Source organism: Periophthalmus magnuspinnatus, chromosome 1 (assembly GCF_009829125.3).
Source record: "Periophthalmus magnuspinnatus isolate fPerMag1 chromosome 1, fPerMag1.2.pri, whole genome shotgun sequence".
Classification (NCBI taxonomy): domain Eukaryota; kingdom Metazoa; phylum Chordata; class Actinopteri; order Gobiiformes; family Gobiidae; genus Periophthalmus; species Periophthalmus magnuspinnatus.
Genome location: NC_047126.1, coordinates 31,947,293 through 31,963,877, shown reverse-complemented (window position 1 = coordinate 31,963,877; position 16,585 = coordinate 31,947,293). Strand labels below are relative to the sequence as shown.

The window sequence follows — 16,585 nt, the reverse complement described above, 5'->3', positions numbered from 1 at the left end:
CGCTTTCATAGCTTAAGCAAACAAAAATATACAACTAAAAACAGCCACAATAAAAAGATCCATTCAGTTGTTTCTATTGAGCAAAATCCAGCACAAATCTTTATCAACATCACTACATTTGAAGCATTATAAGGTTTCAAAATCTCAAAATACTTTTACATTTTACTCTTTAAATGCATGTTTAAACAGTCACTTTAACACTTTTACTTAAATAAATTTTGTTCATGTGATACTTTTACTTGAGTATACCAGAGTCTGGGATCTGCACTTTTACTTAAGTAACAAAATAGAGTACTTCTTCCTCCACTGCTGGCACATAAGTAATACAAAAGACTTAGTTAAAAATTTGAATCCATGAAAGAACAAAGACAAACGTGGAGTATTCATTGATTCTGCGTATCTAGGTACATCATGCACTGAACTCTCCGAGCATCTGTCCTCATCATTTGTACCGTGCCACTAAAAAGATCAAGTGGCCGTCACAACACTTGAAAGTTCGAAGGGGAGTCAACACTCCTCTGCAACGGTTAGCAAGGAGAGGCTCTTGAAGAAGCCACCATCCCATTGGCCTGAGTCACTCACCCCACAGAGAAGCCACTGCAACAAGTGTCTACCAGCCTACAACCAAAGTAATGCAGTTGTGAAATGCTATGAAAAGTAAGCAATGTCAACAAGCATGTGCAATAGTTAATCCTGGAATGACAGATGCTGTTTGATGTGGATGTTGTGATGTTTCAACACGCAGCAGTATTTTCAGTTAGATAACATTCATATTTATTTTTAGGGTCCTTCTATAACACAAGATAAATTTACTAATATTTACATGATTAAATTATAAGAAACAGGTTTTTTTTACTGAACACTTGCCTTCTATGCATGGCTTTTAAATATTACTATTTATATTACCATCATTGTTGTAAAGGTTTTTTTCGGACTGATTTCTGATTCTGAACAATCTTCTATTTCTAATGTAATTTCTATTTCTAAAGTAATAATGCAGTTCAGAAAACAAGTGGTGGAATGTAACGAAATAAAAGTAGTAAAGTATATATGTAATTATGTCTCTGGGCTGGTCTGGGAATGCCTTGGGGTCCCACCGGAGGAGCTGGAGGAAGTGTCTGGGGTGAGGGAAGTCTGGGAGTCCTTACTTGACTGTCCTTACTAGACTGTTGTTCCTGTGACCTGGCCCCGGATAAGTACAAGAAGATGGGCTTTTTACTTCGCTACATTTAAGAGAAGGTATGTTATTTTTCCTATTACAAAATGTAGTGGAGTAGAAAGTACAAAATTTTCATTATTGTTTGAGACCTGCTGAAAATCCTGAGGGGTTTAGTTTGAACATGTTTGTAGTCTGAACAAACAAAAAATATACAAATAAAAACACTGATTCAATTGTTTCAGCACAAATCTTTATCAATATCACTACATTTGAACCTTAATAAGACCTCAAAATCTGCACAAAATACTTTTACTTCTTACTCTTTAAGTATGTTTTTAAGCTGATTTTTTCACGTGATACTTTTACTTGAGTCTTTTTTTGCTCCATTATCAGTACTAGTAACAAAACTTCTTCCTCCACTGCAGAAAACACACAAAGGACTTTTTGTGTCAGCCAAATCTACTGCAAATACTGAGAAAAATATTCTAATTGTCTGTTTTCAGATACCAAGATTTTGAGTGTCTTTCGATTCACATTTCTGCAGTCATGTTAAACCAGAGTCATATTTTCTCTATTTGAACAACAGCTCAGGGTGAGGCTGCTGCCTACTGGCCCTTTCACTTTGCCCTTTCACTTTGCCCTTTCACTTTGCCCTCATTCTGAAGTCAGTTGTAAAACAGTCCTGACAAAATCATTAAGTGAGCAAGCGAGCACATCTCTCCCTCCTCGCTCCCCCCCGATGTTGGCTTTTCACCTCCGAGACCCTCCCGATTGACCCCTTTGTTGAGGCGAAAGGATCTGGAGGTTTGGGAGCAGCTAATTATAGAGTTTAACGTCTGCTTGGCTGAGCTCTAAGTGATGGGGAGACATTCCTACAATCGCAAGATTAACAACCACTATGTGCATATTTTTGGTGTTTGTTTCTGTACAAATATGACAATGTTCTGTTCTCATAGTGTTTTCAGAAAATAGTTAAAAAAAAAACCATCAAAACAAGCCATTTGCACATGACGACTGTGGGTTTGGGTTTGATCATTAAATTTGAAAAAAATTGAAAAATGTTAAAGCAGACATATTATGTATAATCGAGCTTTTCAGAGAGTACAGTTGTTCAACCTTCTTATTTACCCTCTCGAAGTTGTTTTTGGAGTGAATTCTGCATGTTTGAGCAATCTTTAATTGCTTATTTTCAAAATTTTCAAGATGCCATATTGCCAGTGCAGTCTGCCACTATCCACAGAAGAGGCCAACAGCTCCATGGGTCTTTGTTGTGATGATATTTACGGCAACATCAGCTCCCATGGGGCACTGCAGTTTTCTGTTGTTTTAGATTAATATTGAGAGTTAAAATTATAGCATAATGATCTGCGGGTGTCATAGATTTTAACTATATGGCAGCCGTAAGCACAATAGGTCTGCTTAAATGTGTGTGATTTACAGTGTTACAGTGTGGATGCACATAGTCATGTGCCAGAGCCGTAATGTTTGTTCAGTCACTTACTCCATTTTTGGGCTTGGCTCCAAGACAGGCCTCTGGGGTACAGGGGAAGGGGCTGTCATTTGGCTGTGGAGAGCTTCTCACTGTTGTTGATCCAGATTCATCAAACTCCTGTATGGAAGAACAGTAACATGACTGCAACGCTATTAAACTATGACCGTGGAATAACTAAGTGAGAAATGTGTTTTTAAAGATTTGTGGTGTACCTGATGTCGGAGAAGGGTAGGCGTGCTCCTTATGGAGGATGTAGCGCTGAGGGCATTCTCTATTTCTTGGTCCAGTTGATCCAGCTTCATCAGCAGGAGTATCATTGAGTCCAGACGTACTTGTTCATGCTAAAACAAAGGACATGTATGTTTTCATTGTTGTTGTCTTTAATTCAAACATGGTTCAGATAAGTTTTGACCTAGAGGGCAGTCTTTACTCATTGAGAAACCCAGTCTCACGCTGACCTCTAGTGGCTGTTAAACTGTAAGACAGGTTATAAACCAGTTTACTGCACTTTGTTGTTTTCACAAAGTTTAAGTCCCCAAGTAATAGACTTGTATAAACACAGTGTTCTTTTTGTTCCCACAGCTTATCTTATGGCAAACTGTTTTATTTTTCTCTCAAGAAAGATCCAGAGAAATGATGTCACAAAGTTGGCTCAGAGGTGCTTAACAAACCTTGTATTATTCTCCTCTAATTGGTACTATTTTTATGAAGTTGTTTTTTATGAGAATGACCTCATTCGGTCACTGTGTGTGTGTGCTCACGCCTATAGGACACTTTTAAGTGTTTAGAAGAGATCTTTGTACTGATGCTCTTTGGTCTTTGTACTACAGTGTGGGTTTCAGGGTGTGTATGATGACAACCCGCATATATGATCTTATTTGTCCGTAATGCTAATGTCTTTAACTAATGGTTCTTCCTAGACCAAGTCTGCAGTAATATGCACATGCTGTGCTGGAGCACAGGGCCTGGCCCTCACCAACATCCTAATAACGTCTTATGACAGGCACTTTAATGTCGTTTCCAGTTAGAGGCCACATAGCCTGCCCAAAGCGGTCCCTGTTAGGTTAGCTGGGGTAGCTCAGAGGCATCAGGGGCTGTGTGTGTGTCCACATCGGTGCTTCCAGTCTGAGCTAAGGCCGTTCATCACTACGAACAGTCTGTCTCCCAGGCTAACTTTCACAATGAAACTTTGTAAGTGGTAAAACAATGACATCTTTACGAGCCCTCACTGAATGAACAAAGGCATCATGCTCAGCATGGCAAAAACAACCACAAAATGGACAAATTAAAAACAAGTGCAGCCAGTCAGAAGGCTGCGTTTAAGGGCATTCACTTTAGGTTCTGTTCTTGCTTCCTCATCTCTTGAGGTTTCAGTTACATTCCTCCCAACATCCTGTTTTTTTAACATGGGAGACAGTTCTCACACTGTGTGCACTTTAAACCACTCCTTTCTCTTTATCTTTCCTTGTCTTTTTAAGCCTCTCAGACATCTGCTCAACAAACCAATACATGCTTTTTTCTGACAAAAATCTAGTGTGTTCATACTGTTTCTACAGCTCATATCCATAAAAATTTGTCTTGTCTTGTTTCCTTCATAATTACATAAAGAAAAAGCAATCAGCAAAAGGTGTTTCCTGCTCGTGTGCTTTGCAGATAAATGACACTGGAGCTTATTTGGCCCAGGGTCAGGATAAGAGCAGGTCGCTAAAACAAATAAACTTAGAGACAAAGTCTAGCAGGATCATCTAAAGCCATTGCTAAAAAACAGATGGTACATTTAAAAAAAGATAACTAATGTGATTATGGGAAACTGCAGGAATATCTTGCATGTTTAACACATCATCATCATCAAGTGTTTTCACATCTAGCTTCACACAAAATGTAGTGTAAGTATGGCAGTTCTAATAGTGCAACGGAAATGCTTATATACTGTATTTATGAGTTATTATTAAAGCTCAAAGCTCTGGTGCTTATTTGACAGTATCAGTGCAATCAGATGAATCAAGTATTGTCAGTGAGCATTACATTAATAGATATGTTGTCTATCTTGTTGTTGTTGGCACACTTTAATTTAGAAAGGCGGTTGGAGTCACAGTGGAGGCTGCTTGAGCTCAGCCCTGCATTCAGCGCCTCTATGCCCTTATAGGACCTTGTTTTGCAATGAGCCGTTGAGAAAGAGTAAAACATTTCGCAGATCCCCCCACTCACTCACAGATCTCTATGAGCATGTGAGAGTGAAGTCATTGTTTTCCATGAGGCTCGCCAGAGTGTGGGACCAAAATGACTTGCTGGCCTTGACTGCATTGTGTGTGTCATTTTGTCGAAACTGCAATTATGAATTTGAAAATAAATTTAAAAAACACAAGTAATGCTGTGTGTATCCTTACCTTTTTCACACGCACTTTAACTCTGGCCTCTCCTTCTAAAACTTGCTCAGTCTTATTTGTATCCCCACTGGCTGCATGTACAGGTGTGTGCTGCTCTCTGGGACCATCTGCCACCTCTTCAGCAGGTGTGTCACAGCGTGGGCGACTGGAGGCGCGGTTGCCATGACAATCAGTTGGCGCGACCTCATCATTGACCTGTGCAGAAGACATCTGCGTCTCTTGGGTCTGTTTTTCAGCAGTTGGACCATTAGGCAAAACCTCAAGTGCGGTTAAATTGAATCTCTGGTGGGCATCTGGTTCAGCCAAGGTAGCTTCTGGGATAGTGTCTAACTTAGAAATGGACTTCTCTGAATGAGATGCTGCTTGGTCAACAACTGTTTTTTCAATAGAGCTAATATTAGAATTTGACCATTGTTCATCTGCACACTGCACACTTTCCTGTATAATCTTTTCTTCTGAATACTGTTTAAAAACTGTGACATTAACATCATCACCACCGCTGGTAAGAATATCACAATACACAGGCTCAATGCTTTCGTTTGTACATTCTTCGCTTTTGTCTTCATTTGGCCGGTCCATGATGCCTGCCCTCTGTTCCAATAACATCTGGTTGGCTAGTTCACTGTTCACAGTTTCAGCCAATGTCTCACTGGTCTCTTGACACTCCCCCTCTCCAGCTTGAATGCTTTTTAAAGAATTGTCTTTATTTTCGATCAGGTGCCCTCCCGGGTTAAACGGTCCATCTCGCCGCTCAGCACAATCCTTCCTCGAGATTTGACTTAGTCCTTTGTCACATTGTTGTTCCCTCATCACAACAGCCTCCACTGTTTGGTTGGAATGGGGTGAAACACAACCATTCTCCATAAGAACCGAACTGTCCGTTGCTTTAGCGTGTACCGGTGCAACATCCAAACGAGAGCTGAGATGACCATCTCTGACATGCGGGAGGTCAGCTGTCGTAGTTGTAGGGTCAGAGATTTGAGGTGCTATGCTGTGCCCTGCTGTATGCCCCTCTTTTGTTTCCTCATGATTTGGAGAAATGCCAGGGCCGTCACCCGCGCACAGTGAACACTCATTGTTGGAATGGATAGTGATGCATTGTGGCTCCTCACATGCATTTGAACCTTTGCAGACATTTTTATTATTCCCAAGGTTATAATCCTGTTCACTTTCCCCATCACCTAAAGCCATTGTCTCAGTAGGACGCCCGCTATCAGTTACACAACCAATATTTGTAGTAGATATCCCACTGTTTTGGTCAGTCTCCAGTTCCTCAGTGCGGACACATGCGGTCTCAAAAATGTCCGCGTGCACGGACTCTTTAGATTCCTCCCGCAAACCGCAATAAACCTCGATATGGTCAACGGGAGCTGCTACTTCCGCAGTTTGACCTTTGACCTCTGACGACTCGTGATGGCATTGTTCCGGCATGGAGGCACACCTTGTCCGACGCCCTTGTTTGGGCCCCGCGGTCACCCGGGATCCCTTCCTGTCCAGTTCATGGCAGCACACCAAGTGGAGGTCGTCATAGCTGTACTGTTCCTCCCAGCTCCTTTTCCTGATGGCGACCGGCATAATGCAGACCTGCAGCTAGGCCATAGAGATGATGATCTGAAGGAAGAGGAGGAGTTAGAGACATGATTTCAATTCATTTATACTTAGTGCATATAGGTTGATATTAAATTGATTTCATCTAAACTGCAAAACTGCCAAATGAAGATCTTTACCAAAATAAACTGAAAAATTATGACATTTTGACGAATTACATATTATTTTTGCACACATTTGATTCATGACTACTTACTGCATAAAGAAAATAATGAACAGTGGCAAAGTACACAACATTTTTGATTTTTGCATAATATCTATATATAAGAAAAAGATGTTAACATAAAGTATAAAGCACAAGGCTACATTTAGTATTAGACACTATAGCACTTTTCCTGTTCTGTTTTACCATGCAACACAAGCAGCAAGAGAACATAAAGACCAAACAAGCAGGATGTCCCCTTAGTGAGCTAAACATCTGCCACTCTGACAAAGCTATAGCACCACTTTATGACGGAATAAGGTGAAAGGTGAATTTTCAAATGAAAGAATGTTAAACTTGTACCTAGAATGCGCCAACGTGAAATTTTACGGCAACTAATCTAAAGTTTATTTCTAAGCTTGTAAAAATGTACCCTCCTAATGTTATAATGACAAGCTGAATACATTTTGATAAACGCCTTGTAAATTTTCCAACGATGAGTGTGTTTCATAGCCCTATAATCTAAAAACAGTGATTATAGTTATTATACATCAAGTAGTAATCCACCTCTTTGGCAGCAAATCCAGCTTCAGGTTGTCTTTCCATTCATCTGATACACCAGAAGTCAGCTTTAATCCATGTTATATCCCGCAGTTCGAACCTCCTGTCAGTCGTTGGGTAGTCCTCTCTGTTTGCAGGCTATCTAGCCAGTTGTGTGCGTCTTGGTGGTAGAAGCCAGTGGCAGGGGAGAAGCCGGGGAGCGGTGAAGAGTCCACGCACCACTTCCATCTTGATCACATTAAGGTTTTTGCTGACGCTGAGTGCGCAGAGCGAAGGGTGGTTGTGTTTGAGGGGCTGGCTTTCTCCTCTCTCCCCCACTCCACCTCTGCTTTCCTCTGTTGGATCTCTTCCTCAGCGTGGTCCCCTCCCAGCTCTGTGGACAGGACGTCTGACTCACATCCAAGAAGCCCCCTCCCCCTGTCCTGCTGCACACTGTATCCCTTTAGTCCCTCTGCCTCGTGGACTTTCTCCGCTCAGTGTCGGTAGAATCTTGTCCCTCTCGTTGGAGTTGCTCTCGTCTCTCTCGTCGGAGTTCCTCATCACCTCTTCGGAGCACTGGGAACGGCTCGTGGCTCCAGTTGGTTTTGATTAGGAACAGGCGAGCTGCCTCGTAAGACCTCTGACAGAGGGCCAGAGCACATTGCACTTTGTTTTGGCAGCTTTATCTGAGGCATGCATTTGCTTCAAATTTGTCATTTGGTCAAGTTTGCAAGCATTCGTAACCAGTCTTTCCAGTGAACTAAAACAAAAGAATAACTGTCAAGTTTTGGTAAATTAAAAAGAGAAAAGGGCATTTAAGAGTGTGATGGGGTTGCAGTCATATACGAACAAGTCAGAGTACACAAATAAAACATAAAAACAATCATTCACTTATTCTGTATCATAACTACAGCTGCTGATATGATAAAGAACAAAAAAAAAAAATCGTCCTCAATTACTTTCAATATATATTTTTACAGACTGACAGTGATTGTGAACCCCTCAATTAAAAATCCTATCACTGACAATTACAGATAACACAATCTCAATTAAAACTGTGTAATGAACTGCACAAACCTAAAACTATATAAAGCCTACGCATGAAAAACTGGGGCAGATCAGGACAAAAGCTAATTTTTAAAAGTATCTTGTTACAAAACAAACAGTCTCAACGTCTGCCTCAACACTACATTTTTTGGGACCCGCTACTTCCTTATTCAATTATCAGAACCAATAAACCTGAGGAACTAATTTTACTCCGGCAAACTTCAAATTACTGTTTAATAGATAAAAACATACAGATTCAACTGACAAGATTTTTGTTTGGGTTTTCTAACACGAGTGAGACCCAAAATGAATGAAGCTCCTTTATTGTCTTCCATGTAACAGAAATACACAAACGCACAATGTACTTCAAACGATGTTCATACTGTTATTCGGTTGTATTCGGTTGGACGAGGTCATTATTTAGTCCTGACAGAAGATTAGAGATAGAGCGATATACTGAGTCACACATTTACCACGCCAATATTTGTACTTTTTAGTGCATCTGCTTGAATCTGTATCAAAGGACAATATTTAGTTTGGTCCAAGCAGCTGCTTAAAGAACACACATCAGTCTTATTTGAACACTTTTGTGAGAACGGCGCAAAACTACAGCCTACGACTCTCTTATCCAGTTTGTAGTACGTCAGGGCTGTGGATGAGCAATGAATTTAGGGACAAGAACTAAGAAATAAGAACTTTAATGTACGAAGACTGAAAATGAAATAATGTCACGCTTCAGTCTTAAGATGTGGAGACAGTGGCGTGGTTGTCATTTTAAAACATGAGTCTGGAATAAAACTCAATAGAAAAGTGGCTTTATCTTCTCAAAAATATACATAGAGGTTGCAAGTCTCAATCGGTGTCTCTGGATCCTTTGACTATGTTTAAATCCAGGCTCAAAACGTGTAAATTCTGTAAAGCATTTTAAATTGTGCTGTACAAATAAACTTGCCGTGCCTTGTTTGACTGTCAGTATTAACATTGACCATAAAACAAACTGTACGATGGTTAATTTTTTGTGAATTTCCATGTTCTAGCTAGACCCAGACTTAGCTTGGGTCTTTAAAGCAGGGTCAGTGCCTTTTAACCCAGGGTCGTGCAGATGTGCAGAGCAGAGGCCCTCGGATGAGTCTTTACTTAAAGGCCACAGTGGGAAAGTGTCCTCCTCTGTCTCCGCTGCCTCTCTTGGGACGCAGATGGTCCCTCTCAAGAGAAACCATCCAAATTCAACAAACTGCAGCCCGACATCACATGCGGCTGTCCACTGTAATGAAAAGCAGATCTGGAGCGTCCCAGCTTCCACGTGCGCTGAGCTGGTGGAGGGCATGACTCAGGATATCCATTCATTACCACGAAGACGCAGCCAACATGAGTCTATAATTTAGACCCCACTCCAGCCCCCCCTCAATCAGCGAGCGTGGGGTAAAGCGCTCTACGTCACGATCCCCCTCCTGTCGGTGTAGGATGACGTCCAAAACACATGTTCAATCAACAACATGTGTGAGAATATGTCCGCGAGCGATCTATGTAAGTCTTGTTTGTGAGCTGCAAACATTATAATGACGGCAATAAAACAACGTGGGACTTGTTCTGAAAAGCCTCGGGCGTTTGGTTTACTACAGTTCAAATCCATTACTAAAAATTTAACTGATTTAAAGCAAATGTGCACATATACATTTGGGATCATGAGGCTGACTTCAGTACACAAAGATGACTATTGTAAAGAGTCAGAGAATGTTTTTATCTGTATGTGCAAAAAACATACGCTGAAACAAGTTAATCGATTAATCACAGCTAATCAAATATTGAAATACTCATCAATTCATTTAGTAACTGAATAATCGTTCAGATGCGGGACCAGTTGTATTATGAACTTATATGTGCTCATGTTCGGTGATATGGTCAAGTATCCATCTACTGTTATGATTCTGTATTAACCTGCTCAGGGGTCACAGGTGGAAATGAGCATTTTCTGCTATAACTTGGTACAAAGCATCTTTCCTTTTGGTCAGTGTTTATCGTACACTGTCCTATAAATAAAAAAAAGCACCACACCATAGCATTTCAAAATATGCCACAGATAATAGGTTTTATGGCTGTCATGACATCAAAATGACACAGGAAATGGGAACATTTACTGTTTTTGATAAAAAATCCTACTTTGTCTGTAATTGTGCACACGTGACAAGGTCGAATTTAGTAAAAATCTTGTATTCACTTTTGCAATCTAAACAACTAAACGATCATCACTAGATCAATCCATTAGCAGATTAATTGTTAGTTGCAGCTCCACAAAAACAGACTCCTCTACAGATAACTTCTTTTTTTTTTTTTTGCCACATTTTACATATGAAGAGTTCATTTGCAAAAACAGATAAATGCCATTTGAAAAACCCATCGGCAGCTTGTAATTCACTCTTGTAATATCAATTATATGTGCTCATGTTCAGTAATATCGTCATGTATCCATCTACTGTTATGATTCTGTTATGATTCTGTAACAACCTGCTCAGGGGTCACAGCTGGACATAACCATTTTCTGCTATAACCTATAACCTAATGCATTTTCCTTTGGGTCAGTGTTAATTGTACACTAAAACGTGAAAAAAAATAATAAAATGCACCACACCAAAGCATTTCAAAATATGCCACAGAGAATAGTTTTTATGGCAGAGAATAGGTATTATGACAGTAATAACCTCAAAATGACACAGGAAATGGGAACATTAAGTGTTTTTGATGAACAAAAAACTTACTTCTGTAACTGTGCACACGTGACAAGGTCGAATTTAGTAAAAATCTTATATTCACTTTTGCAATCTAAACAGCTAACAGATCATCACTAGAATAATCTATTAGCAGAATAATCATTAGTTGCAGCTTCACAAAAACAGACTCCTCTACAGATAACTCTTGTTTTTGTTTTTTTGGTTTTTTTTGCCACCTTTTACCTATGAAGAGTTAATTTGCAAAAACAGATAAGTGCCATTTGAAAAAGCCATCGGGGGCTTGTAGTTTACTCTTTGTATAGTAAGATTTTCAAGATTTATTTTACTGCTATCAAACTACAATTCCATCCCTTCTTGATAAAATCCACCGTACATTATTTTTATTGATAACACCTCTAGAAGATGGTAGCAAAAAGAAAAAAAATCAAACACTTTTGGCAATGTTTCAAATGGAGTTATTTTATCACAGTCACTGGATTTGACCAAGAATGAATGAAATAATCATTTAATTACAGTGAACATCTTTGAGTCATAAATACATCGCTCTACAAAGAGGAAATGCAAGTCTCAGATGATTTAGTTTTTAAATAGCACTTCAAACATGAATGAACTCTTCCTCTACAAATACACAAACTGATTAATAAAACAGATAAATCTTATGCAACAATACACAAGAGGCTGCGTAAAGCTTACTAAATCAGGAGTAAAAAATGGTTTCTTTATCAAAATCATCATAAAACAGTACTCATAAAACTACAAATATACTACTTATATCATATCTTATGTAAACATGTAAAAAAATATGAGAGACAGGATGCCAAAAGAATTTCACAAAGCTGGACCTTTGGGACATGTGACTGATACCAATGTAAAAAAAAAAATGAATAATGAAAATATCTTTAGTCACATGTCTTGAGCAATCACATAGAGGAAGCAAATAAAAGCCCTATTCATGATGCACCCTGTAATTCCCCACTGTTCAAACCCATATGTCATTCATTCTTAAGGGGAGCGATGCGGGCCCAAAGGAAACAGCCTCACATTCCTTACTGATATAGTTTATTATTGGAAAAATAAGCCAGCCTAAATCATGGGCATTGAAGAGCACACACTGTTTGCCCGTGGAAAATAAGTAGGCGACGCTTAAGTGAGTCATTTAAGTCCGCATATACATAAGGATTGCTTTGAAAGTATTGAGCGGAAGTTTAAAAGACTTGAAACAGCAATTATCTCAAATGCAGCAGTTATGTGAATCACTAGAAATGTTTAAGATTTACACAAAATGTTAAAATGGTAGTATCCCATTTGGAGTCCTTAAAATAACATTAACAAACCACATCATAATCCTCCCATCGTTCCCTGTCACTTACTCTGCTCTGCGGTTAACAGCTCCTTTGGAAAGGCCAAGAGTCATGGTGCTTTAAATAACACTGTTTCAGCTTTAGTGGAAACATAGGCTTCCCCATTTACAGGAACAAAATACCCAGTGTAGACAACGGAGTGTGGGATTACAACATGGGCCCAAATGATATCGCTGTAAGTGAAGAATATTCTTGAAGGATCTGCTTATTTGTGCTTTGCTTTGATTGTGTGGATCAAAATGCAATAAATGGCCCTGGGAGAAACTGAAGGGGGGCTGGGATGGTGACTGCTACTGTGGGAACAGGAAGTGAGTTATTGAAGATACAGCTCTTAATAATCCCCGAGCTAAAGTAATCTGTGTAATCTTCTTATATGAAGAGGTTTGTGTGCCCTTTGGTGAAGATCTTGGACATTGTACATCCCCAATTTGGAATAAGTTTGGTCAAAAGATGTCGTGCTGTGCTTTGCTCGCCCGTACATCCTGACAGGTTACCACGGTAACGATGAAGGACGGGTCAAAAGCAAAGGACATGTTGGCAAAAGTATCGAAAATCAGAAACTACTAAAACTAGTATCAAAACTAGATACTCACTGGAGCCGGTACTGATACTATGAAGCTTTCCTGAACTGTTTTAGAATAATCTGGAGTTGTATCAGAAAAGTATAAAACCACACAGATTAATATACTGTACACCCATGGACCACTAACATACCTATGAGGAATTACATCAGTATAACCACCACATAGTAATGTAAAGAAAGTACTATATAATGTTGAAAATCACACATTTATTGGGTCAATAACATGTACATTACTTCTATACTATCTATTCTATTAAAATATACAGTTTTTTGATATATTTTCTGTATTTTAACTCTAAACACGACTCACACAAAATGCAGAACGTGTAATGACAACAAAACATCTCATTAAAGTTGAGTGCAGTTGTGGAAAAAAATGAGGTATTTCTAATTTTGGCTTAAGATTTAGACAAAAGCAGCTGATCTACAGAGAAGTTGAGTATCAGAGACAGACAAACATAAGTAGGGTTGGTTGCTTGGATGCTAATGTTTTTACAGTTGTACAAAATAAAAGGAGCGGCCTTGTTCCTATCTATCTATTAGTATCTAAAGCTAATTTAGACAGGAGATGCTGATTAAATGCTTTTTAACTCATGACTTTGTTCAACAGTCCATCTCTTTTATACGTATTTCCTTAAGTGCCCAAATGTTTATAGATTAGATTTGTTGGAGTTTATCTATGTTTATTTTATGACTGACGCAATAAGTTGTTTGCACTGCCAAAAAGTTAGTCTGTGTCATTTGGGTTTTACATTTTAAGTCAAAACTGTTGATAAACACTGAAGATCTTTTCATTGTGTCCCATCTGGTCTTCATTTCTTAGCATTCGTGGACAGCATGTGAAGGGGCGGTTAAACAGATGACAGCTAGAGGGCAGCGTTTTAACGTCAACACTCACAGTAGAGGTCTTGGAGGTTATCATTCATAACATTGCACTACACATATTTCACACAACTCTACGCCGCTGGGACCAATAAGTCGGGCAGCATTGAAAACATCTCCATATGAGTCGGGGTATGGCGACCACAGCTGGAATCCATCTGTGTGGCTTTGGTTTTAAAACACATGCCACAAAAGCCTATAAATACAGGCATCCAGGCGCATTCTCACACCTCTGCGCACTGCATTAGCTCAAGTGTAAACAGAATGCATATGGTACTTCAAAAGCAAAAGTAACTGTAACATATTCTATTGAAGTTACGATCTCTGTGCATTGATTTTAAGAATATTTCATGAAAGAAACTGTTGTATTTTTGTAAATGTCACAAATTTATATACAGGTACACCGCTTTTTCAACTTCAAGGTGCTTTACATGAAGGAATGACTCACCTATTTGCACACGCATTGATACAGCAGCGTACACAGACACTAGGGGCGAGGTAGGTTAAGTGTGTTACCCAAGGACACAACAACAGCAGCGTTCAACTGTGGGAACTGGAATTGCACCGCCAACCTGTAGATAAGCGGATTTGCCCGTTCAACCAATGATGTTTACGTCGAGAGTGGGATTTGAACCGCCAACTTTGGATCAGTGGACAAACTACCAACTGAGCAACTGTCAAATGAGCATGTTAGTTGTCATAATAGATGTGTTTTTAATCATTATAGTAGTATTCAAACAGGTAGCATGTCTTTTGTATTAGATAGAGCCTAATATACCGAGATTTTCTAGAAGTTTTATGACCACGATTGAATTTAATTGACTGATCAGTTCCACGAGCCAAGAAATCCACCACTTATTATTGCGAAAATGGCAATAGATTACATAATGCAATTATCATAACGATGCATGATGCGGTTTCATAATTTCTTCATATAAATACTCAATTGTCTAAAGAACTATACTGAGCAAAACAAGCACTTTGCCCCATGCGTAAATGTTGCAACATCTTACATTACATATGTGTTTTCCACACCAAACAAAAACAACCAACGATCTTTTAACCTTGGACCGCTTTAACACCCCCCACCCACAACTCTGCAGAACATATGCCGTGCTGGCGTGGACTATTGCATTATAAGACCCATGTAATGTGTTGTCGTTAGATACAGTTGCCACAGCACACTCGTCAGGAGACACTTGGACCACCACTCATGGATGTCAAAGGGCCAAAAGTGGTGTCATGACTTGATCAGACGAAGACGTGCTTCCGATCTGTGTTCATTTACAATTCAAATCCAACTATAACCACCCAACATCTGCGTTCAGTCTTTCTTACATTTGTAACATTTGAATGAAATTAAGGTGAAAACAGTCGCCAAGTGTTCAGCCATATGTTTTATCTACGTTTTTGAAGTTTGCTTTAGTACTTAGCAATGAAAAAAATGCAACTTTGAAACAATTGGGTATAAAAAACATAAACAATAATAAAAAGCAATGCTCTCTTTGCAGTTAGGCCTTTCTGTGATATCTACTATGTCAATATATGAAGCTGAAACTAGATTTTTGGGGGTCAATATTTATCATGTAAACTTTTTCTTTGCACAACTGGGAAATTTTAGATTATTTTTTGGCTGTATAATAAGTTTTAAGCTGTAAAAGGCTGAATTAACTTATTACAGATGCAAACTAATACTTACGTGTTCCTTTATGTTGTGTATGTTTTTATAACGATATTTTACACTTAAAATCATTTTTGTGGGATTATCCTGCTTTAGGGTTACTGCATGAGTGGCATTATTACTTTAAATATTATCGTTTATTGTGTATATTTTCTTCACCAATATATTGCACATCAAATTTGTTATCGTGACAGGCCTAAAACATAAACCAAAACATTTAAAAAATACTTAAAAATGTCAATCTAGACCAAAACAGATTTTATAGACGTGAAACTGTTCACCAAGTTTCAGATGTTATGAATTATTTTGTTTTTATGTTTAAAACTTGAATTTCACTTACGTACTTGCTCTTGTATTTACATGAGTCATGCTGAGGACACTTTTGGAGAACAATCATCTCAGTGGGTTGTTTGCCCTTAATAAAACAAAAATGTCATCTGCAACAGCCTTTCTGCTACATTAAACATGCTCAGGAAATTTGTAGGACATTTTTTGCATTACATTATAGAAAAAAACTCACTTAACCACATGATTCAACTGAGCAGTTCAGTTTCAGCCTGGCTTCGGCCTGTTGAATAAATTAACGTGAGAAAAGGTTTGTTATTACATTACACAAACACATGGGGGCGACAAACACCATTTAATGACTTGAGCAACGCCTGCAAACTACAGTCAAATCAAGTTTTAATTTCTGATTTGTTATTTTCCCTCAATATGTTGTTACTTTGCTTAGATAATTTAATTACCGGATATAAATGCAACGTTATTAACAATATAATTACAATATAAAATACACATATTTCTTACCTTACTGTCAGAAGAAAACAAAATTGCACAATCACAAAAATAAAATAACTTAGACTATTTTTACATTTTAAACATGCGCGAATTGTAGTTTTTTTGTTTTGTTTAGTTTTTTACCTTTTTGAAATAAACTTTTCAGATTAAGAGGCAGGTTTTCCCATGACCAGCGC

General features: G+C 38.7%; 1 protein-coding gene across 1 annotated transcript in view; it reads right to left on the bottom strand.

The window, feature by feature from the left end:
- The window catches only part of dlc1 (DLC1 Rho GTPase activating protein), a 78,660-nt gene extending 70,902 nt beyond the window's left edge, over positions 1 to 7,758 (bottom strand). Inside the window, exons 1-4 of the mRNA XM_033974120.2 lie at positions 7,356 to 7,758; positions 5,039 to 6,649; positions 2,864 to 2,992; positions 2,661 to 2,768 (exon numbers count right to left, since the gene is read on the bottom strand). Of these exons, the coding sequence (XP_033830011.2) occupies positions 2,661 to 2,768; positions 2,864 to 2,992; positions 5,039 to 6,613 (1,812 nt within the window). The 5' untranslated portion in view covers positions 6,614 to 6,649; positions 7,356 to 7,758. The remainder of the gene's footprint in view (positions 1 to 2,660; positions 2,769 to 2,863; positions 2,993 to 5,038; positions 6,650 to 7,355) is intronic.
- Positions 7,759 to 16,585: the final 8,827 nt, after the last annotated feature.